Genomic DNA, 24,605 nt, shown 5'->3' on the forward strand with positions numbered 1-24,605 from the left:
AGCTTTAAGCCAACTTTTTCACTCTCCTCTTTCACTTTTCATCAAGAGGCTTTTTAGTTCCTCTTCACTTTCTGCCATAAGGGTGGTGTCATCTGCATATCTGAGGTTATTGATATTTCTCCCGGCAATCTTGATTCCATCTTGTGCTTCTTCCAGTCCAGCTTTTCTCATGATGGACTCTGCATATAAGTTAAACAAGCAGGGTGAAAACAAGCAGGGTGACAATATACAGCCTTGACTGGTTCCTATTTGGAACCAGTCTGTTGTTCCATGTCCAGTTCTAACTGTTGCTTCCTGACCTGCATATAGGTTTCTCAAGAGGCAGGTCAAGTGGTCTGGTATTCCCATCTCTTTCAGAATTTTCCACAGTTTATTGTGATCCACACAGTCAAAGGCTTTGGCATAGTCAATAAATCAGAAATAGATGTTTTTCAGGAACTCTCTTGCTTTTTCGATGATCCAGCAGATGTTGGCAATTTGATCTCTGCCTTTTCTAAAACCAGCTTGAACATCTGGGAAGTTCATGATTCATGAATTGCTGAAGCTCGGCTTGGAGAATTTTTAGCATTTCTTTACTAGCATGTGAGATGAGTGCAATTGTGTGGTAGTTTGAGCATTCTTTGGCATTGCCTTTCTTTGGGATTGGAATGAAAACTGACCTTTTCCAGTCCTGTGGCCACTGCTGAGTTTTCCAAATTTGCTGGCATATTGAGTGCAGCACTTTCACAGCATCATCTTTCAGGATTTGAAATAGCTCAACTGGAATACCATCACCTCCACTAGCTTTGTTCATAGTGATGCTTTCTAAGGCCCACTTGACTTCACATTCCAGGATGTCTGGCTCTAGGTGAGTGATCACACCATTGTGATTAACTATAGTTATTAAGAATTACATTTATGTACATATATACATGCTGTAGGTACACTATGATTAGTATAAAATTTCAAAAATGAAATACAACTTCTAGGGAATATTTCTGGCCAATTCATATTTATTCAAATCTCCAGCACACTCTGCTATACGTAACAGCACACTCTGCTGCTATTAGATGAAGATCAGGAGTTAGTAGGAAGTACTCCTCTCCACTTCCCAAACAAACTGAAACTAACTTAAGTCATTGAATTAATAACCACTAAAAGTAAAATAGATTTTGTCTGTGTCAGAAGAGCAACTACTGAATACTCTTTTACCTACTATTTTTCTGTTATCCTTCTCAATCAGGCAGCCTGTAGCAGTTTATGTCCCAGACTTTTTGATGCTGAGATAGAGCTTATGCTCAATTCAGGAAAGATGCATTTTTTTCCCTCTGTGTGTTTGCTGGCAGTGTTCATGAGACATTTAAGGTCTGGGCAGCAACACATGAGCAAATAGCTCTCTTCCCTTTTACCACATGTAGCCTGGTTGGACAGGCTTCCCAGGTGACTCAGTGGGTAAAGAACCCACCTGCAATGCAGGAGATGCCAGAGATGTGGGTTTGATTTCTGGGTCGGGAAGATCCCCTGGAGGAGAGCACGGCAACCCATTCCAGTATTCTTGCCTGAAGAATCCTGTGGACAGAGGAGCCTGGCAGCCTACCGTCCATAGGTCACATCAAGTCAGACACAACTGAAGTGACTGAGCACACAGCACGGCCTGGTTGGATGCCATAACCCTGAATGGACACCCATATGTCACACATTCAAATCCCCACCTGCCCTCCCTGCATCCTCAGAGTGGTGAGAGGAGAGAAGTCTAATCTAGTGGAGATTGCAGACTGAATAAGGCAAGCAAATCAGGAGATACATAAGTGAAAAACCCACTTTATATGCCTTTGGAGAGAACTAGTGGTTTGGGGCAGGATGGACATCTGAATTGTGTTCTCCAGGACAGTTCTGGTCTGTCTGGCAGTGGGGTGTCGGTGTAGCCTCTGCAGTGCTGCACATACCCTGATGTGAGCGCATAAACACCCCAGCAGTCTCACAGCACTGCTGTGAACTCATGGAAGTCATAAGTGGGAGTATGTGGCAAGGATGTTCTGGAAGCAGCACTTGAGGGCTAAACAAAGTTTTGCTTAGAGGCCCAGAATTCAAATTGCTTAAAGGCTTTTGGTGGCACACTTGCAAAGGATGGATAGACTGGTTAGGTGGTTTCCATTTCTTCAACAATAGGTTAGTATTGATTTCTGATCACTTGACACACCTTGGTAACTTGGAAGGGGCTTTTTGTTCAGTTTGACTCCCCCCACCCCCACCATAACCAATTTACAGGTGAGAAAACTGAAAAGTAGTGCCCTGGCTGAAGGCCCTGCTGCTGGTGAGAGGGAGAAGCAGGCTTGCTTACACACTGCCATTCTTTAGGTACTCCGGTAGATCCCCTTGACCTGAAGGGAACCACACTCCACCCCTACCTGAGAGCTTACTAAATCCATTCAGAGCTGGGGGTTGGACATATATGTTGAAGCAGAAGGTATTCCAGGATATATTTGGTTTAAGAACTTGTAAGTGCTGTAGCAGAATTGTATACTCAGGTGGGCATTGCTGATTTCATCATGAAAAAGAATCTTCACTTTCACTCATCAGGTCAGAATTGGAGAGTCAATTCAGTTATTTAGATTGGGTCTTTCTTCTTAGCCAAATTTTTTCACATTGTTTTGCCCCCACTCAGTCAGTTCAGTTCAGTTGCTCAGTCGTGTCCGACTCTTTGTGACCCCATGAATCGCAGCATGCCAGGCCTCCCTGTCCATTACCAACTCCCGTAGTTCACTCAGACTCACATCCATTGAGTCAGTGATGCCATCCAGCCATCTCATCCTCTGTCGTCCCCTTCTCTTCCTGCCCCCAATCCCTCCCAGCATCAGAGTCTTTTCCAATGAGTCAACTCTTCGCATGAGGTGGCCAAAGTACTGGAGTTTCAGCTTCAGCATCATTCCTTCCAAAGAAATCCCAGGGCTGATCTCCTTCAGAATGGACTGGTTGGATGTCCTTGCAGTCCAAGGGACTCTCAAGAGTCTTCTCCAACACCACAGTTCAAAAGCATCAATTCTTCTGCATTCAGCTTTCTTCACAGTCCAACTCTCACACCCATACTGACCACTGGGAAAACCATAGCCTTGACTAGACGAACCTTTGTCGGCAAAGTAATGTCTCTGCTTTTGAATATGCTATCTAGGTTGGTCATAACTTTCCTTCCAAGGAGTAAGCGTCTTTTAATTTCATGGCTGCAGTCACCATCTGCAGTGATTCACTATTCCTGTTTAATTCCTTTATGAAATAAGATTAATTTCATGGGGCGAAGGTTGCTTTGTTAGTAATTAGAAGGCTGACAAAACATAAAGATCAGGACTTTGGAAGAAAAGATATGTTGTGATTCTCAACAGACTCAGTGATTGCTGATGTTTCTCCTATAATTACACTCACTCCTTTTTTACATTAACCATTTTGACTGTTTGGAGCTGATTCTTCTTATTATAGCCATGAGAATGATGTACCATTGAATTCTTTCCAAATGGCTAATCTAGTTTGACCAGATTAGCAACCAAAATTAACCTGTAAGGAATTAACCAAAATTAACCTGAAAGAATCAAGCTGAATGATCATATACTTATGGCTTTTTTCTTACACTTGGAATTTTCACTCAGAAATACAGATTGACTCAAGTGTTAATATTTTAATTGTGGAATTTGAGTTGCTTCTGGAAAATAAGAAATACTGAAAATGATCAAGCCTTTTTCAAATGTTATGTCATTTATATTGATATTAAATGATAATGTCATTAATAAACAACTATGCAGAGTACATCATGAGAAACGCTGGGCTGGATGAAGCACAAGCTGGAATCAAGATTGCCGGGAGAAATATCCATAACCTCAGATATGCATATGACACCACCCTTATGGCAGAAAGTGAAGAGGAACTAAAAAGCCTCTTGATGAAAGTGAAAGAGGTGAGTGAAAAAGTTGGTTTAAAGCTCAACATTCAGAAAACTAAGATCATGGCATCTGGTCCTATCACTTTATGGCAAATAGATGGGGAAACAGTGCAAACAGTGAGAGACTATATCTTTTTGGGCTCCAAAATCACTGCAGATTGTGACTGCAGCTATGAAATTAAAAGACGCTTGCTCCTTGGAAGAAAAGTTATGACCAACTTAGCATATTAAAAAGTGGAGACATTACTTTGCCAACAAAGTTCCATCTAGTCAAAGCTATGGTTTTTCCAGTAGTCATGTATGGATGTGAGAGTTGAAATATAAAGAAAGCTGAGCACTGAAGAATTGATGCTTTTGAACTGTGGTGTTGGAGAAGACTCTTGAGAGTCCCTTGGACTGCAAAGAAATCCAACCAGGCCATCTTAAAGGAAATCAGTCCTGAATATTCATTGGAAGGACTGATGCTGAGGCTGAAACGCCAATACTTTGTCCACCTAATGTAAAGAACTGACTCATTTGAAAAAACCCTGTTGCTGGGAAAGATTGAAGGTGGGAGGAGAAGGGGGCGACAGAGGATGAGATGGTTGAATGGCAACACCAACTCAATGGACATGAGTTTGAGTAAACTCTGGGAATTGATGATGGGCAGGGAGGCCTGGTGTGCTGCAGTCCTTGGGGTCGTAAAGAGTCGGACACGACTGAGTGACTGAACTGAACTGAACTGATCTGGCTGGATTGGAGAGTGGCAACCCACTCCAGTATTATTACCTGGAAAAATCCCATGGACAGAGGAGCCTGGTGGGCTACAGTCCATGGGGTAGCAAAGAGTCAGACATGACTCTTGTGACTAAATGACATTGATCTGGCTGGATATAGTAAAACATACCATGACCCTATACTTAACAAACAAAATTCTGTACATGAAACAAAAAACATAAGGATTAGAATCTATGTATATTTCACATTTTCAATGTTTATTTTGCCTTTTATTACATAAAAATATCATTTACAGTTACTCTGGAAATGTCACACAGTATCTTGAATTCAAACAGTGGTCTACTGTGTTGACATTTCCATCACGTACAATCCTAGAAAATGTCAAGTGAAACAATAGGATACTGAAGCACATTGGTATTCTGAATTATTTAGTGTGGTCAGATGAAGTATTTAATATATTTCATCTAGAGTCGTTGGCTGCTGTTTATTTTTGCTTTAGGTAACATCTATACTGTGGACATTCATTACCACTCACTAACAAGATAACATAAAAGGAAAGTTATCCTTCAGTTCCATATTTAATTGTCAGAGTTAATTTAAAAGGGGACCAAACCCTCATGGAGACATTTTTGTATTCTGACTATTGCCATATAATGGTTCAATGGCATTTTCATAGATCCTCTTTCTTTTTTATAATCATTTGTCTAATCAGAGCTGCTATCTCAGGCCTGATGACTTCAATGGGTTCCTCTGGCCTCCAGGTCTTCACAACTTGACCTTCAGGGTTGACCAGATACTTCCAAAAGTTCCACCTTGGTTCCTTCTTTGAAGAATCTAAAATATCAGAATATATTTTCATGAGTAAAATTTTATTCTTTGTCAAGATTTTCATTTCTATTAGTATTTGAATAAATTACAACTTTATAGAATCAAGTTCTAGAATTGTCATCATTTCAAAAACCAAACTAAACAAAAAGCAAAACACCCAAACTCCAAGTCTGTGTAATCAGATGTCTATATACTTGGTGATTTCACTGAAGATTGTACTGAACTAGAATCATGAAATGAAATCAGCTAGATTTGTTGATCTGAACCACTAAAAAATTTACCTTATCACTAGCTGAAACTTTCAGTTGCTTAACATTTTTTCTTAAGATAAAGTGATGCTCTATGGTCTTTGGTAACATGAATGTATGGATTATTTTTCATAGTAAGTGTATGTTTTTGATATTGTTATGTATTACTTAGTAAGGAATGCTAAATAACTGTAGACATCCTTTTGATACATATTAATTTAGGCAAGAAATGTAGAACTTTTTTCTATTTATATCATACAGGATTTGTGTGCATTATTATTGACTAGTATGAAGGGAAAAAATGGGCTTCCCTTGTGGCTCAGCTGGTGAAGAATCTGCCTCCAGTGTGGGAGACCTGGGTTTGATCCCTGGGTTGGAAAGATCCCCTGGAGAAGGGAAAGGCTACTCACTCCACTATTCTGGCCTGGAGAATTCCATGGACTGTATAGTCCACGCAGTTGCAAAGAGTTGGACATGACTGAGCGACTTCACTTCACTTCATGAGAAAAATATAAATAATTATTATATACCTAGTATTGTATGCTTAGTGCTTTAAATGGACCTCTCATTTAATCTGTATAGCAACTCTGTAAAGCTTGGCTATTATTATTATCCCCATTTTGCAGATGAGAAAAATGGAGGTCTAGACTCACGGTCGCATAGCTAGTGAATGGTAGAGTCCGGATTGATATCCAGTCCTTTCTATTAGAAGAGCTCATGCTCTTAAAATAGGGTACAAGGCAAAGCAAGTAGATATTAGGAGGAAGACGACAAGTTCATTTTTGTGCATGAGGGGATTCAGGTTATGTGGGACACCCCATAAGAGGAGGCTTTGGAGCTTAGGAGCTAGAGCTCACCCAGGGAAAGGGGACAGAGTAAGGAGAGCCCAGGTGGATGTGGCAGAATCCTGAGGATCAGTAGAGGTAAGGGTGGATGGAATAAAGGAACCTGGAAAGAAGAGAAGGAGCTGGAGTAGAAGTCATAGGCACTGAGACCCACCAGGTTCAGGAGGGTCATTGGAATGAGAGATCAAACACGGTGCTCTAAGAAGAAAGCAGAGACAGGGAGGCAGAGAAACCAAATGTTAACTATTCTTTCAAAGATGTTAGTGATGAGGTAGGTAGAAGGAACATACTGCTTAGAGTTTTTAAAGGTGGGCGATCCTTTGTTTATTATGCTGGGGAAAGAACCAATAAGGGAGCATAGGTTAAAAAAAATAAAAAAGTAGCCTAATGTTTACTTATGTGTGCTATACTTTGCATACTGTGCCAAGGATTTACACTGATTATTTCATTATTAGGAGTATTGCTGATTAGCTCAAACATAATTGACTTGGTAGGAGCATCATATTATTGGTTAAAGTCTTCTTATAATCATTCTGAACAATAGACATTTTCTATAAAGGAAAATGTATTTTAAAAGATAACACTCATCTTTGTGTGAATTAGAAAAAGATATCCTTCTAGGTGGGAACAGTCCCTAGGCACATATGTTTCATTTGCCTGGGTTTCAGCCTCCATATGACCCCTTATTCCTGTTCAGTGAACAACCTGAACACCTGTACAGAGCCATCTTGTTTGTGATCACATCTATTTTGGCCAACTTAAAAAGATCTAATTTTCATTTAGCCATCATTTCATAGTCTTTGCCTTTGGAGCTTCATCTAACTTTAGTGAAACCTTAAATCACTATTACCTTTTTGATTACACAGGGTAAGTGGAGTTTCTTTTTTAGTGACAAAGGGGAAGAACCTAGGAGCTATTGTGCTCAAGTATTTGGCTGTTATAATTGAGAGATTACTACACGGACACATGCTCTGGCTTTTCTTCACCTCAGTGTATCCTGGAAATAAAAGGAATAAAGACCTCACTTTCGTTGTTATTGATGGTGTTAGGTATTATGCTGACTTTCCCTAGAAATTTGAATACCGTGTTTTTGGAAGATTCTGCTTTCTTACTTAAATATTATAGAATATCATTAGCCAGTTTGTTGGATTGGAAGATTGATTGCCTGGCTAAGGTCATGGTTTTAGCAAAATTCAAATTACCTGCAGTGGAAACGACTGAGGCAATCATCCACATAAGTTAGATGAGAGGACATGAGCTGAATGTCCTTTAGAATAGGGTCTGGCACAGTGGAAGCTCTGTAAGTAAGTACTTTATTTTTATTATTAACACACTTAACCCTGCAAACAATCTTAAGGGGTAGATACTATTGATGTCATTTTACAAAGGAGGAAACAGACAGAAGTTAAGTTACATGCCTGGAGTCACACAGCAAAGGCAACAGCAGAGATTTCAACCCAGGTATGCTGGGGCTAAAGCTTAGCCCTTAGTCACAATACTGCACTCCCTTTATGCTGAAAAAAATCTTTAAATAGACTTCCATAATTAGCTTAGTTACAGAGGTAGCCTTACACTACCCTCCTCCAAAAAAAAATCAGGATGTGTTATTTTGAATTTTACCAAAAACCACCTGGCAATCTGAGATGTTATTCACCCTTGAGGATAATATCTCAGATAAGGCAACATAAAATTAACCAGAAAGATTAGTTTAACTAATAATGCTCAGCAATATTGATAAAAGATGTGTAGCCAGCTTAAAGTATATTCTTTGGGAAAATAATAAGGAACAAAATACACTGTAGTAGATTTATTTTGCCATCCAAGAAGTTAAAACATTGATTTTAGGAAAGCATAACTTCTAGAAAGTTACAGAGGATGAGAATCTAGCTCTTTGATAGTTTTATAAAACTTTCCCACTAAAACATTTAAAATGAAATAGGAAAGTATGGTCCTGGTACATTTGTTTTAAAAATGAAAGCAACTAAAAACATTAAATTGGTGAGGCAAGGTAGATATTTACCAACAAGAAATCTAAATGCAGGTTCTGCTTCGGATCCTAGAATCTTAATCTTGTGGAAGATGGGGAATGTTACTCCGAAGTTATTTCTTGCAAAAGATACTACTTCCTTGCTCGGGCGGGGCTCCGATTCTCCAAACTGATTGCATGGAAAAGCCAAGACGCTGAAGTGGAATGGTCCAAACTCTTTGTGCAGTTCCTGCAGTGCTAAGTAATTTCTGTCTGTGAGTTGGCAGTCACTAGCCACGTTTACAACTAGTGCAACCTCCCGGAAAAAGAAAAAAATCCAACCGGAAAGTGAAGCAAATAAAAGATTAAAAAAAAATTCTGCAAGTAGTTAAAACCCTAAACCATTTTGGAGGAATACAACCTTTGATAGATGGTTATTTCATATTTTTATGAAATTTATTCGATACAGTAGATGTCCCCAATTCTACTGAAAATCATAACCCGAATGCCTGAGTTAAAACTCTGAAAGATCACAACCATTAATAAAGCCCTAGGTACTCATGAAAGTTTTTTTTTTTAAATAAAAGATAAAATATGATTATTGATAGGGTGCTTTTTAATGCTGTTAGATTGTGGAGTTAATACTTTCATATTCACATTATATGGCATACTCCATAATCACATTACTATTAGAATTTCCTAAATAATATAAAGTATTAATCCAGCACTTAAAACATCTTAAAGCAAATAGTTAAGATAATCAGTTATCAATTAGCATATAAACTATGAGAGCACTGATGGCTAAAGTGATATACTAATTTCTCTGAGGACTAAATTATAACATGAACATATAACAGTAAAAAATGGACTGTTAAGACAATAAGCAGAGAACATGGACAAACAACAGAAAAATCAGAAGGTGTAACTTACTTTGCCTTTAAACTTTTCCAGAGAAACCACCCTTCCATTTGCATCTTTCACTTCAAAGGTATAAAAGCTGTTGATTTTAGGCTTTAGGAATTTGAGTTGTAGGAGGAATAGCATTACTGTGCACAGAACCATAGACAGCAAGACTGCAAATGCCTTTGCTTTGGGCCCTGAACATCTCAAAGGGTAGGCTGTGAGAGGCTCCATTTTGGATGATTCTAGAGGAAAGTCTCAGCAGGCTGGAATTCAAGGAGGAGCTGAAACTTGAAACCAGCTCCGCTTAACGGAAAGTCAGGAAGGACAGACTAGCTCCTGTCACTGCTGGGGAATAGAAAGCGCCTTCTCAGAGATGGAGCAAACTCCTAAATGAAGTAAAAAGCTCTAAAAGTATCAATGTATATACGATGTCAGTTGTCATTTTTGCTCAAAAAATGACATTTTTGGTAGCTCTTTCATATCTGCCCAACAAAGAAAATATTTCACCAGAAGATGGTGCCCTTGTATCTTAAAAGCTGTGAAGTGCTTCCAGCAGTTGGCTTGAATGTAGCGGATTGGGTGTATAATACCTAGTAGTTCAGAGTGACAATTGGTCTATTGGTATGTCACCTAATCAGTAGGAATTTGGTATTTATATGTATATAAAGTCTTATGGCTTAAGCATACTGTAAGTTCAAGGAATTTATAGTGGAAAGGGCAGTGAAATATCTGAAAAAGCTACTTGCTCCGACTTCATCCAGCTAAGGCAGAGCCAGGTGAATATAGTAAAAATAAACAGATGAAAAACAATGATGTCTTTAAAAAACCCTCCTCTATTATAAAAAACTATAGTTCAGTGAGTTTTCAAATTTTTGGTTATGGTACATAGTAAGAAATGCACTTTATGGTATAACTCAGTACATACACAGACAGGTGTAACTGAGAAGTTTTATTAAATGAGGTTTCCCCTTTGAACTGCAGCACATCCTGGTCTAGTGTTTTTAAAACAGCCTGCTTTTGATTTCAAAATGATTTTAAGGTTCACCAATGGGCTGCAAACTCTAGATGGGGAAAAATTTAACTCTATAATAATGGAGGACTTTAACAATTAAATAAGATGGTGGTGGTGGTGATTTAGTCGCTGTCATGCCTGACTCTTGTGACCCATGGACTGTAGCCCACCAGGCTCCTCTGTCCATGGAATTTTTCAGGCAAGAATACTGGAGTGGGTTGCCATTTTTTTCTCCAGGGGATCTTCCTAACCCAGGGATCAAACCCAGGTCTCGGGCATTGCTGGTGGTCTCCTTCATTGCAGGCAGATTCTTAACCAACGGAGCTACCAGGGAAGATATTTCTATACAAAAGGCAAACACTGCTCCCCCAACCCCCTGCCCCCCACCTTTCTACTTGGGTGTATCATCTAGTTGTTTCATCTTTTGTCTTCATTTTTTTCTGTGGCTGCCACCTTCTATGGGAAGCCTAACTTTGTTGAAAAATTTAGGAGCAAATATGGAAAGGGAATCGAAGGCTGCATATCCTGAAAGCCGTGGTTCCTTTAGCCATTTTAAAAAATGCCCTGTTTAGGACACATAGCAAGTTTTTAATGAAGTTGCTTTGTTCTCCCGGGGCCTGACTGTTGATGATGTGGTGAATTTGCAGACAGTGCTAGGAAAGTGCATGGAATGATTTGAGAAGCTTGTGAGAGTCCCTTCCCACTGCTGTTAGATCTCTGGAGATTTAGAGGAAATGCTAAAGTGGCTGCCAGCCCTGCTCCTGGGCTGTGTGTGTTTGGAGGCAGCTGAGCAATGCCCACAGCTGAGGCACCTAAACCTTCAGAGACCATAAACCACTTCACTCCCACTCTTGGCCCCTGATAAGAATGGATACAAAAGAAAACTAATCTCTTGTAAATAAAATTTCTAGTAAAAACTAAAAATGTACACAAAATGTATTCTATCACTTAACTGTGATAATATTATTTTGGTGTTCTGAACCCACTCCAGTGTTCTTGCCTGGAGAATCCCAGGGACGGGGGAGCCTGGTGGCTGCCGTCTGTGGGGTCGCACAGAGTCGGACACGACTGAAGTGACTTAGCAGCAGCTGAGTCATTGAAAAAGATAAAGCCCCTGTGTTTGTATTACATCTGAACACTGCTATCTATAGCTTAAATTCTCTGGTTTTCCTCCTCCAACTCTGATCCTTGTTTGTAGCACTGCCATCACCTGGGTGCTTGTTTCAGATTTCATCCCAGCCTGTTTTGAATCAGGGTCTGTGTTTTTACAAGATCCCCTCATGACTCAAGAGCACATTTAAGTCTGAGAAACTTTAGACCTTAATCTTTTTCTGGTTTACAGAGCAACAAGCTTCTTTCATTTCCCTTTATCTTCCACACTAAACGTATTTCATGTCTCTGTATCTACAGCAGCTACGTTAACTCCTCAGACTATTTAAGCAAACAGTTTTAAAATTTAATTCACAGAACCTGATATAATTTGAATCATGTAAATCCATCCTATTATAACTGTGCTTTGAGACGGGGGACAGAGGGAGAACTCTGGAAAGGATGTTGACTGACCATCTCCCAGCCAGGGCCCCAAAGGGTGATGTAATTTTAATAAAATCGTTATGATAGCTTCTAGTCCATTGTTTTCTGAGAATCTCCCATTGAGTGATCTGAAGCTGAAAGGACTTGAGAAGGCCAGTATTATTGCAAGAAATTGCTGTAGAAGCCACCATGCTAGTTTTTACAACCAGAAATATAACAATTGTGCAGACCTGATGTTTTATGTTAGTTTGACTAGAAAATTCACTCTATATGGAAACAATTTTGAAAGCTTAAGTAAGTCTCTTGTCATGGACAAAATCAGATCAGAGTAGGTTTGTTAATTTTATGATTCTTAAGGCTTGGGAGCATGATATATACATATATAGATATATATTTAAGATATATAAGTATTCATACAGGCCGATTAACCAAACATTTAAGACAACAGTTTGGAGAATTTCCACCCTAGACAGTGGTGAACACAGATTCCGGATCTTAACAATTTCTCCTTTTTTCATTTGGCAGAGTCTTTCTCTGTATATATTTGATTTCATCATCTCTTAGCTTTCTGGGGATCTGTCATCATTGCTTACATGTTCTATCAATACTGAGACCATTTTCAGATTATAGATAAATCCACATTTTAAATTTCTCTTCATAGGGGATCATATGTTAGAAAACCCACCAACACTCTTTCAGAAGATCTAGGAAGGCTTCCAAAAGGGGGAGAAGAGATTGATGAAGTTGAAGGTCAAGGTTAAAGGAAGCTACTGGGTTAAGAATGGGCTAAAGCAGTTGATTCAGTTAATTAATCAACTCAGGCACTGTAGAAGATACCATAAAGTGTAAGTGACGCAGGCAGCTTCACACAAGTATGGAATCAAGTTTGGACACAAAACACATGGAACAACTAGGGAATGATTATAAGGAAGCAAATAACCAAGTGCTGAAGACATGACTTACGTTTGTAAGAGCTTTATACTACACATGATTCTAATAACATTTGTAGAAAGCAATTTTTATATTTAATACATAAGTATGTATATAGTTATGTTAAAGGGAATCATGTGTTGTATAAAGATCTTTACAGACCTTATGTAATAATTTTTTGAAATATGAAGAAGTTAATAGCTCCCTCATTATCACAGAACTAGTAAGAGGGACAGCTAAAATTAGAATTTAGGACTTTCAACTTCATAAGCAAAATTATTTTAAAGACATTAAACTTTTTTTTTTGTAATAGACAAAATATGCTTACTTAGGAGAAAACGTGAAAGGTCAGACTGCTGGTGAATATGACAGTACTACACCCCGACGGAGGAGCCTGGTAGGCTGTAGTCCATGGGGTCACGAAGAGTTGGACACTTACTGAGCGACTTCACTTTCACTTTCATGCATTGGAGAAGGAAATGGCAACCCACTCCAGTGTTCTTGCCTGGAGAATCCCAGGGACGGGAGAGCCTGGTGGGCTGCCATCTGTGGGGTCGCACAGAGTCAGACACGACTGAAGCGACTTAGCAGCAGCAGCAGCAGCACCACTCTGGTGAAGGGGTTTTATTCATCAGGAGACATTTAGTTTTATAAGAAATCACTGTAAGGGTCTGAAGAGGGGAGGGAGTGGAGAAGAACAGCTGAAACCTTGGCCATGTGTACTGAAGTTCTCTGGAAGGGGTCAGAGTCTGCAGAGCAACAAGTCAGAGACGATAACATTAAGAAAGGCAACCTTGGTCAGGGACACAGAAAGGAAGGCATAGATGCTAAAGACACTCTGGAGCCCCTAGTGGCAGGTGTTGGCAAGACAGAATTAAGGATGTCTCATCTTGACAGTCTTTGCTTGGGTAGTGTTGCTCCCTAGGACAAGGAGGTACTGGATGTTAAAGAAGGAGAAGATAAACATTTTGGTCTTCACGACTAAGCTAAAATAGTATTGAGGCCCTGAATTTGAAATGTCCTGTGGACTGCTGTGTTGAGCTTGTGGTGGTGAGGGTGGTGGTAGGGGCGGACATTCAGAGGCTAAGAAAGGCTGGTTGGGGGGATATGTTGGAGAGTTGCTGGGTCATCTTTGCTACTTTTGTCTCTGCCACTGGGTTCTAGAAAGATCCTGACATCACCAGCATGTCTTTCCTTGGGATGTCTAAGTTTTTCCCGCCCACTGAATATTTGTGTGTCAGATTATTTATCACTAGATATGTATTTGTTTCTATTTTCCTAGTTGTTTCATTTTGTTACTTCCTGACCTTATTTTTAACCTCTCTATCCTATTTATTTTTTGGCCTTGGTGCCCTGCATTCCTCCCGATTTAGTGTCAATATGATGTGAACTCTAAAGGTAAACAAGCCACACTGATGTGCTTGGACTATCAAGTCATTCATCCCTTTTCCCTTCTTTGTCTTATTTTTCTTATCTTCCTCTTCCTCTCTATTAATAAATACTTGAGTCATTTAAAACTATGCGACAGGCATTTCCTCAGCAGGAGATAGATCCTGAAACAAAAGTTTAAAAACATTGAAGATGAAATACCACCGTCTACAGCAGTGTTTCTTAAGCTATAGTTGTTTGCATACCATCTCTGATTTTTGCCCTGTCTGCATACCATTTGTTAATGACTTAATTTTTTTTTTTTTGGTTCAAATCGTCATTTATTTTACTCGAATTAATTTTCATAAGGGAAAACTTTCTATCAACTTTGAAAAATTTAAAACATTAAAAAACACACATTAAAATACATAACTCTTAAAAAATGTTCATCTGTGCCCTTAAAAACCACATGTCCTTCCTTCATGGAGGGGCTGCCTGAGAACTATATATTCAAAATGTTACCAGTGATTTGAGTTCTAACTCTTTGAATAGTCATTTGTGTCGGATATAGATTTGCCTCCTCCCACGCATCAGGGGCCTAGTTTCGTGGGGTCGGTCCTAGTTTTGTCACAGGAGAGCAGTATAAAAATACGTGTTTTCTTTTATTTCATAAATTGCTTCCCTTTAAAGAAGACAGTTCCAGGACTTTCCAATGCAGGGATGCGGGTTCGAATCCTGGTGGGAAAACTAAGATCCCACCAGCTGTGTGGCACAACCGATAAAAAATAAAGAATACAGTTCCTTTTGGGCCTCCTTCCCTCTGGACGAGGTGCCCCAGGTGCCTTCACCCCATTCGTGTGTCGCTCTGTTACTGTGTTTTCCCTGGTCTCCTATTATTGTGGTCTCTTTCCTCCAAATAAAATCAAGTTTTGAATCCTGGCTTGTCCATCTCCTTTTAAAAGAATGGTTCTGAAACTGGCCGCAGTTCTCCAGATGAGTTCTGACTCGTGCAGAGATAATCAGATCTTGCCTGCTTTTTTCCTGGACACTGTTTTTCCCTTACTAAGAGCTAAAATTGCACTACTTAAGCAAAGTAATGGCGTTATGCTGTTGTCTCATATTCTGGAGGTGGTTGGTTAATACTGCCTGTCATTTTCACTTCTTATCAGTTCTTTCCCACGTTAGGCCTGTGCAGTGAAAACAATCTAAATGGGAAGATTTTTCACATATTCTTATTGAATGGAGTTTTGCTGACTTTGGTCTTTGTCCCAGGCTTTATATTTTTAATATTTTAACTTTCTTCTCAACTTGGGAAAAATAGTTTTGATAAATTCCCATTCAGACCACTAATAACAAATTGAGCAGAGTTAGGCCAGGGACAGCCCCCTGTAGTGTATTGCAGGGGATTCATTCAGGCTCACATGGATCCAGTAAGACTTGTGCCTTCCAGACTGCTGTCTGCAAACTACTTATTTCTAGTGACTTATTCCTCCTATTGGAAAACCATGAAAAACATTTGTCTATCTAAATTTGGGGGGCATTTTCTCATTTGTCATCATAGATCACTAATCAGTGTCCATTCTGGAAGTGTTGCCAGTGTTCTGAGGTTTCATTTATCTGGTCCCAGAGATTGAACTTATTTAAAATGCTCAGATGAGTACTTACTGCTTAATTTATCTCACTCTCCAGTTTCTGCAGAAATGTTTATTATATGCTGTCCAATTTGAAAATCATTCTTAATGGAAAAGAAAGAAAGAAGATAGCTTATTTCCCTGCCTCTAGATTCTTTCTTAAATCCCTTGTGCCTTTTCAGGATTAATTGCCTCAGAGGAAAGAGATTCATTCATTTGTTCATGCACTCCTAGATGCCAATAAATATCCTGTAATCTGAGGCTAGTAAGAGAAAAGACAGAGTCTCTGGTCTTCAGGAACTGCTGATATAGTAGGAGGACATAAAAATAATCAGGAAAGTGAAATATGAGCTGTCTTAGTCTGTGTGGGCTGCTGTAACAAAACACCACAGACTGGGCAGCTTATAAACAATAGGATTTTATTTCTCACAGTTTTGGAGGCTGGAAGTCTGAGGTCAGGGTCCCAGTGTGGCCAGCTGAAGGCTGTCTGCTGGGCCGCAGACTTCTTCTTGTGCCGCAGACTTCTTGTTGTGCCACAGACTTCTTGTTGTGCCCTCCCATGGAAGCGGCTGGACAGCTCTGTGGGGCCTCTTTTCTAAGGGCACGAATCCCATTCTTTACCATCTGAGCTTCCCTGGTGGTTCAGATGGTAGACTCTGTCTCCAGTATAGGAGACCTGGGTTCGATCCCTGGGTTGGGAAGATCCCCTGGAGAAAGGCATGGCAACCCACTCCTGTATTCCCACCTGGAAAATCCCATGGACAGAGGAGCCTGGTGGGCTACACCCCATGGAGTTGCAGAGTTGGACATGACTGAGCGACTAACTTTGCTTTCACTTTGCCCTCATGACCTATTCACTTCCTAAAGGCCCCACCTACTGACACCAACCATTAGGGGTTAGGATTTCAATATGATTTTGTGGAGGAAGAGGGGAGAGACACAAACACTGAGACTACAGCATGAGCAGAGATGTTAAAAGCACAGGGACTGAAGACGGAATGGCTTTGTGAGTTGAAACCGCAGGTTGCCCTGGTCGGTTATGAGGCTGTGCACTGCATGCTGCGGGGGCTGTCGTGTTGTGTACAACTGCGGTGGCCTGAATCCTGGATCTCCTACTTGTCAGCGCTGTGTCTTTGCTCAAGTTATCTTGTTCAAGCCTGTTAACCTTCACTTTCCAGCTCTGGAGAATGGGGGAAATAATTGTACCTATCTCATTGCGTTGTGATGAAGTTTTAAAGAAAAATCCTTTAATGCATTTATCTCAGTGCTTGGCACATACTGAGCACTCAATGAATGCTGTTATTATTCATAAAATGTGGCTTGGCTCTATCGGAAGCACACACAGTGAGCCACGGAAGCATAAGGAGTGCTAAGTATTAGTTGCTAATGACTGATGTAATAAATTACCACAAATTCTGTGGCTTAAAACAGCACACATGTATTCTCTGACAGTTATGGAAGCTAGAGGTCCAGAGTCAGTTTCGCTGGCAGAAGCCAAGGAGTCAGCAGGGCCTTGCTTCTTCCAGAGGCACTAGGGGAGGAGCTGTTCCTTGCCTCTTCCAGTTTCTGGTGAGCCAGAATTTTTTGGTTGAGCAATGCTCCAGCCTCTGCCTCTGTGGTCGCATTGCCTTCTCCTCCTCTGTGTGTGGTCAAGTCTCCCTCTGCCTCCTTCTAGAGGGAGGGGTGACCCATATAATCCAAGATGATCTCCCCATCTCAAGATCCTGACCTTGATAAACACATCTGCAAAACCTCTTTGTCATAGGAGGGAACATTCAGAGGTTCTAGGGATTAGGACCTGCATATCTTGCTGCTGCTGCTGCTAAGTCGCTTCAGTCGTGTCCAACTCTGTGCGACCCCATAGACGGCAGCCCACCAGGCTCCCCCGTCCCTGGGATTCTCCAGGCAAGAACACTGGAGTGGGTTGCCATTTCCTTCTCCAGTGCATGAAAGTGAAAAGTGAAAGTGAAGTCGCTCAGTCGTGTCTGACTCGTAGCGACCCCATGAACTGCAGCCTACCAGGTTCCTCCATCCATGGGATTTTCCAGGCAAGAGTACTGGAGTGGGGTGCCATTGCCTTCTCCGCCTGCATATCTTAGGGGGCCACTATTGTATCAGGATTCTCTAGAGAAACAGAATCAACAGGATATATTACAGAGACATAGACATTGACATTGACATAGACACAGACACCAGTAGAGATATAGATAAGAAATTCATGAGGTTATGGGAGCTAAACCACATAACCTTGCCATGTGCAAGCTGGAGAACCAGGAAAGCTGGTGGTATGATTCATTGCAAGTCCAAAGGCCTGAGAACTAGGGAACTGCTGATATAAGTCAAGGAGTCTGAAGGTCTAAGAACCAGGAGCTCTGATATCTGAGGGCAGGAAAAGATGGACATCTCAGTTCAAGAAGCAAGAGAGTTTGCCCTTCCTTTGTCTTTTTGCTCCATTTGGGCCCCTGGTGGATTGGATGGTGCCCATCCATTTTGGTGAGTGTGGATCTCTCGACTCAGTCTACTGAATCAACACTTTCGGGGAGTTCTGGCTGACCCCAGCTACAAGGCTAGAATTTGCTCCTGCAGAGAACAGTTGAAAAGCATCCCAGATGGGGAAAATGTATGGTGAGAGTAACAGTGGACAAGTCAGAGAAACATGGCTCAGTGTCAGTGTCAGTGTGAAATTTCTTAATCATTTTTCTTAGCTGACATATTCTTTTCATATTCACATGACATATTCAATTCATATTCAATTTGACATATTCAAATCCTTCCTTATTTTCCCTCTTCTAAACTCAGGATTATTTTGTTTTTATATATTTAAATTGGGGCTCCAAGAAAACCCTGGATCAAGAGCATCATGTTTGGTGCAAATTAATCTTCAAATATGGTGGCTGCTCTCTTTCTTGCCACCAAGAAGGGAGAGGGTGGCTTGGCTGGTGTTTGCAGAGGTTGCAGACCTAACCCACAGCCTGAACAGGGCCCACAGGCTTGCTTTCCCATGGCATTTGAAAATTTTTGAATCATTTGAAGACTTTAAGAAATAGGGAAATTGATGAAAAGTCTCAATTTCTGTTAAAACAGGGACAATGTGCCCCTCTGACTTTCTTCTTCTTTTTAAAAAAAATTATTTAATTATTCATTTTTGGCTGTGCTGGGTCTTCACTGCCACACGGGCTTTTCTCCAGTTACAGTGAGCAGGGGCTACTCTTTGGTTGCCGTGTGCGGACTTCTCATTTACGGACTTCTCATCGTAGTGCCTTCTCTTGTTTCAGAGCACGGACTCTAAGGCGAGCGGGCTCCAATTGTTGTGGCTCCCCCCAGGTTCTAGAGCACAGGCTCAGTAGTTGTGGTGCGTGGGTTTAGTTGCTTTGCGGTATGTGGAATCTTCCTGGAGCAGAGATCTGACCGTGTCTCCCGCATTGGCTGGAGGATTCTTGACCACTGAGCTGCCAGGGAAGCCCCCTGTCTTTGTTGGCTGAGACACGAGCCTTACAGTCGGAGAGAGATTCTCCCTGTGCCTGCGCCTGAGCCTCTCCAGTTGTTGAGTTGACTGTGGTTTCCTTGGAGGACAGTAACCCAGAAGTAGGAAGAGGAAAATCTGAGTGGGCCACGTTTCTCCCTGGGGGTCTGCTCCTGCCAGTTCCTTCCCTGTTGCCCTCTTGTCTAGACTTCTGAGTGGGAGATGCCTGATTTATGTTTCCCGGGCTCCCTCCTTCCTGCTTTTCAGCTTTCCTGTTCCTATTCAAAAACAATTACAAGGGTAGAACAATTGAAAGGCAAAAAAAATCAACCCCAAGCGACACTGTTCATAGACACTGTTCAGAGCAGCAGAGGCCTCAGGCTCCCGACTTCTCTTTTTCTGGGGAAGGTGTCCTTTTGATGCCTTGGGGAGAGAATTCTTCTTGCCAGATGAAATGACTGCCTGTCTGCGGTTGGGAAGGATGATCACTTTCACACATACTCACTAAAAAAAGCAAACAAAACCAATATTCCCTGCCTTAAATGTTCTCGCATGTTTTCTTTCTTCCTATCTTTCTTTTATAAATAGGAAGTGGGACCATATTGGAATACTCTTGTATAGTGTCCTTTTTTCACTTGTTAGTAGAGTGTAAGCATTTTCATGTTTTATTGAATTTTATTCTACTTGAAAGGTTTTTAAAATTGAAGTGAAATCATAAAATATAAAAACATAAAAATAAACATTTTCAGATGAAAAATTCAGTGGCCTTTAGTACATTCACAGTGTTGTACAACCGCCATCTCTATCTTCTTCCAAAATAATTTCATCATCACAAAAGATGACTCAAAAAAAGAAAAAAGAAGACTCCATAACCATTAGGCAGTTTCTCCCCATTTCCTCCTTCCCCCAACACATGGAAACTACTAATTTGTGTTCTGTTTCTGTGGAGTTTACCTATTTTGGATATTTCACATACATGGAATCATACAATATGTTTCTGGCTTTTTTCACTTATAGTATTTTCAAGGTTTATCCACATTGTAGCATTTTATGAGTACTTCATTTCTTTTTATATGAGTAATATTCATATATATATGTTGTTATATAGGAATATGTATGTGTTCCATTGCACACATACTTCTGCCCTCAATTTGTTTATCCATTTCAACCTTCTGGCTAATATGAATAATACAGCGGTGCAGGGAGGAAGCCAGTTCTGACTCTATGATAGAATTGTTTCTTTAACTTGCTTTTCTTTGCTTTTGCTATTATTCAGTTCAGTTCAGTTGCTAAGTCGTGTCTGACTTTGCGAACCCATGGACTGCAACAGTCCAGGCTTCCCTGTCCATTTATTATTATATCGTACAGAATGGTTTGCCTCAGAATCCTGCCCCTCTGCCTGACTGTTAAACTAACGTGTGCCTTTGTTCAGAACCCTGTCCACCTGTGGATGGCAGGAAGGGAGAAATTAACACATCCCTTGCCTGAGGCTTGCCATTCTAGGAGATGTTTGCAAGATTAACGGCTTTTTTACTTTGCTTCCTCACCTCCCCCCATCTCTGATCTATAAAAGAACCTGGCTTCCAGAACGCGATAAGATGGTTATTTTGAGGCGCTAGCCTGTCATCTTCTTGGTCTGCTGGCTCCCTGATTAAAGTCTCTTCCTTTCCTCAACACCTCGTCTCTCAGATTCATTGGCCTGTCGTTTGGCAGCGAGCAGAGTGAGCTTGGAGTTGGTAACACTACCATGAACATCCGTACATCTGTATTTGTTTGAGTACCTGTTTTCATTTCTTTTGAGTATATACCTAGGAGTGGAATGCTGGTCATATGGTGATTCTCGGTTTAGCTTTTTGAGAAACTGCCAAACTTTTCCCACAGCAGCTGTACTGTTTCGCAATCCCATAAGGAATGTACAAAGATTCTGATTTCTCTACATACTCACCAACGGTTATAGATAGATAAATTTATTGATTATATTAGTGAGTGTGAAGTGGTGCTTCACTGCGGTTTTGATTTGCATTGCCCTAATGTGTGTCATCGTTTCTAATGACTGCAGGGTATTCCCTTCTATGCCTGATCAGTTCTCCCCTGGTGAACACTGAGTCCCCTCATCTTTTTCCCTTATATACTGCAGTACACATCCTCGTGTTCTCAGTTGAAAGTGTGGACTGTGGAGTCAGAGAAGGTTAGGGTATAGCATCTCCATTTACTCACTGTGGTCTTAGGCAATTCACTTAAATTCTGAACCTCAGTTTCATCATTGGTAAGATGGGAATAAGTAACAGACTTGCTTTACCAAGTCTTCTGAGGATTATATACGAATGTGTATAAAGCTCGTAACACATGGGTTTGTATTGAGTGGTAAGCACTCAATAGATGCTGCAATCTTTGGTTTCTTCCTTGAATTCTTTGAGATGACATTGCTAGGTCAGTAGAGGTTACGCACATAATAAAGGGCTTTTAACACACATTGCCAAATTGTCCTTTCCAAATACTAATTGACACTCCACCAGTACTGCATGCCAGTGCTTGTTTCTAGAACCTTCAACATTAGGAAATGTCATTTTAAAAAATTGCTAACATCTCATTATTGTTTTAAATTTGCATTTTTTTTATTACAAATGAGCTTGAATATTTTGGGAGCATTTACATCTCTTTTGTGAACTGCTTTTTTATGTCTCATGCTCGTTTTTCCAATGGGATGGCAAATTTTCTAAATTTCTGTAAGAGCCCTTTATAGAAGGATATTAACCTAATATGGGCTTCCGTTTTAGCTCAGCTGATAAAGAATGCACCTGCAATGCAGGAGATCCCGATTCGATACCTGAGTTGGGAAGATCCCCTGGAGAAGGCTATCCATTCCAGGATTCTTAGGCTTCCCTGGTGGCTCAGACAGTAAGAATCTGCCTGCAATGCGGGAGACCTGGGTTCGATCCCTGGGTTGGGAAGATCCCCTGGAGGAGGGCATGGCAACCCACTCCAGTATTCTTTCCTGGAGAATCCCCATGGATAAAGGAGCCTGGTGGGCTACAGTCCATGGAGTCATAAAGAGTTGGACAGGACTGAGCAACTAAGCACAGCATATTAACCTAACATGGGGCTTCCCAGGTGGCTCTAGTGGTAAAGAACCTGCCTGCCAATGCAAGAGACTTGAGACACAGGTTCCATCCTGAGTCAGGAAAATCCCCTGGCTTGCCTGGAAAATCCCATGGACAGGGGAACCTGGGGGCCTATAGTCAATAGGGTTGCAAAGAGTTAGACACGACCGAAACAACTTAGCAGGCACAACCTAATATGCCTGTCATTTTGTTAAAAAATGATTCATTTTCATTTTAATTCCACATAGCTCCAGGGCATGGCTCACCACTAAAGGATCTGTAACTACCAAACTCCTGTTGTTTCTCAGAAAGCATGGACAGAAGTTGCGCAAGTTAGGCCTCAGTTTTCTTATCTGTGAAATGGATTGGACTAGAAAACTGCTGTTTATTTTCAGATTTTATGAAATTTTACGATTTTATGTAAGCATCTTATATGCTCAGTATATAGTGTTATTCATATTTTATATTTGTATGTAATAGTAATAAACATAAGCATAATCACTCCCTCAATTGCTTTGGTGTGTCTTGAGACCCTCAGCAGAGGCTCTGAGTATGTGTGTGTGTCTATGTTAAAATATGTAATCATATGTTTATTTTATATGCATATGTAAAATAACATTTTCCCAGGTCACAAAAATTAAAAATTTCGTGTATATGTATCAACATACATTTTGTGTTGTACTAGATGAGTTGTTTATAATTCTCTTTTAAGGAATCTTAATGATTGTATCATTGAGGGTACTGTAAATCATGGATCTTTTTGTTATTAAATAGGTATTTAATGTAGTTAACACTACATACTCTAACTTCACCAGCAACTTGGCAAAGAGACTATCAGCTGAAGTTCCTGTTGTCAGTAGCCCGATTACCACAAGATGGCGGCAGAGCCAAGCTGGGGATGTGACAGCCCTTTCCTTTGGGGAAGAGCATTCAACTGCTGACCTCCCAGAAACTGTGCTGAAGATGACTCCTGAGAAAGAGACCTTGACTCCAGGTGAGGTAATATAAATGCCACAAGCCAGTTTTGAAATCTTAAAAAAAGATATACTTCTGAGAGAATCTGTCTTACAGAAATACCTAGTGTTGTATTTAGTCAACTGCTTTTTTCTCCTTTTGAATAAGAAATTTCCAAGGGAGCAGGGGAAGGGGAGGGCTGAAACAAAACCAAAAGAAAGTATGTTGTATTTTAAATATGACATTAGACACAATGAGGCACCATAGTCCTGCAGATTGAGAAGAAGCCCAAATCTTTTTTAAATCAATGAAATTCTCATGTAATAGTAAGTACCAATACTGAAAATAGCTAGCTGAAGCAACAGGAGATACAGGGTTGGAGGAAGGTCATCCTAATGGCTATCTTCTGAAAGATATTTTAAACTGAGGGGTGATTTTAATGCTGTTTCAGAGGAATTTCTGGCTAATTGTTTCAGAGGAATTTCTGACTAAAGTGGCTCCCTTTTCTTTCATAGGTCCTTAATTAATTAGTTATTTTCAAATAAGGCATTGCATGAGAAATTTAGAATTCTAAGAGATAATCAGACAAAATAATTTTATAATAAAGTCTATTTTATTTTCTATTTAAGTTTATACTACATATTAATCAAAAACATTGTTTTCTTGCTGTTTTGCTGGTGGGATTTCTTTCTTTTTGTTCCAGAACGGTGAACACTGAGGACCTTCCCGTCCTAAAAGGGATGTTTGTAGAGAGGTTCATTTGCTGTCATGCTTTGTGGACAAAATCTGAGAGGTCCAGGATTCCTTAGGCTAGTGGATGTGAACTCTTTGTTGATAGCTGGGATGATTGTCAGTACTAGCATTCAACTGCAACATTTTCTTTCTCATTTGAGGTTCAGAGAGCCTGCTTCTTCTCCTCTTTCAGTTCAGTTTCAGTTCAGCCACTCAGTTGTGCCTGACTCTTTGCAACCCCATGAACCGCAGCATGCCAGGCCTCCCTGTTCATCACCAACTCCCAGAATCCACCCAAACCCATGTCCACTGAGTTGGTGATGCCATCCAACCATCTCATCCTCTGTCATCCCCTTCTCCTCCTGCCCTCAATCTTTCCCAGCCTCAGGGTCTTTTCAAATGAGTCAGCTCTTCGCATCAGGTGGCCAAAGTATTGGAGTTTCAGCTTCAACATCAGTCCTACCAGT

General features: G+C 40.5%; 2 protein-coding genes across 2 annotated transcripts in view; one reads left to right on the top strand and one right to left on the bottom strand.

The window, feature by feature from the left end:
- Positions 1–24,605, top strand: part of CDC20B (cell division cycle 20B) — a 64,906-nt gene that overhangs the window by 5,542 nt on the left and 34,759 nt on the right. The window contains exon 3 of the mRNA XM_010857158.1: positions 23,227–23,446. Coding sequence (XP_010855460.1) covers positions 23,227–23,446 — 220 coding nt within the window. The remainder of the gene's footprint in view (positions 1–23,226; positions 23,447–24,605) is intronic.
- Positions 4,861–9,665, bottom strand: GPX8 (glutathione peroxidase 8 (putative)). Its single transcript, XM_010857157.1, has 3 exons — positions 9,442–9,665; positions 8,566–8,827; positions 4,861–5,458 (listed from the first exon to the last, which is right to left on the bottom strand). Exons 1-3 carry the CDS (start codon positions 9,643–9,645, stop codon positions 5,295–5,297), a joined length of 630 nt encoding a protein of 209 aa, XP_010855459.1. The 5' UTR covers positions 9,646–9,665; the 3' UTR covers positions 4,861–5,294.

This window comes from Bison bison, unplaced genomic scaffold (genome assembly GCF_000754665.1).
Source record: "Bison bison bison isolate TAMUID 2011002044 unplaced genomic scaffold, Bison_UMD1.0 scf7180017864378, whole genome shotgun sequence".
In the NCBI taxonomy this organism is placed as follows: Eukaryota; Metazoa; Chordata; class Mammalia; order Artiodactyla; family Bovidae; genus Bison; species Bison bison.

Excerpts from the sequence above, each read along its gene's own strand:
- GPX8 (XM_010857157.1), bottom strand. The coding sequence starts at position 9,645 with ATGGAGCCTCTCACAGCCTACCCTTTGAGATGTTCAGGGCCCAAAGCA. Across the intron at positions 8,828-9,441 it reads TGGAAAAGTTTAAAGGCAAA|GTTGCACTAGTTGTAAACGT; the intron begins GTAAGTTACACC and ends TTTTTCCGGGAG. Across the intron at positions 5,459-8,565 it reads TGCATTTAGATTTCTTGTTG|ATTCTTCAAAGAAGGAACCA; the intron begins GTAAATATCTAC and ends CTGATATTTTAG.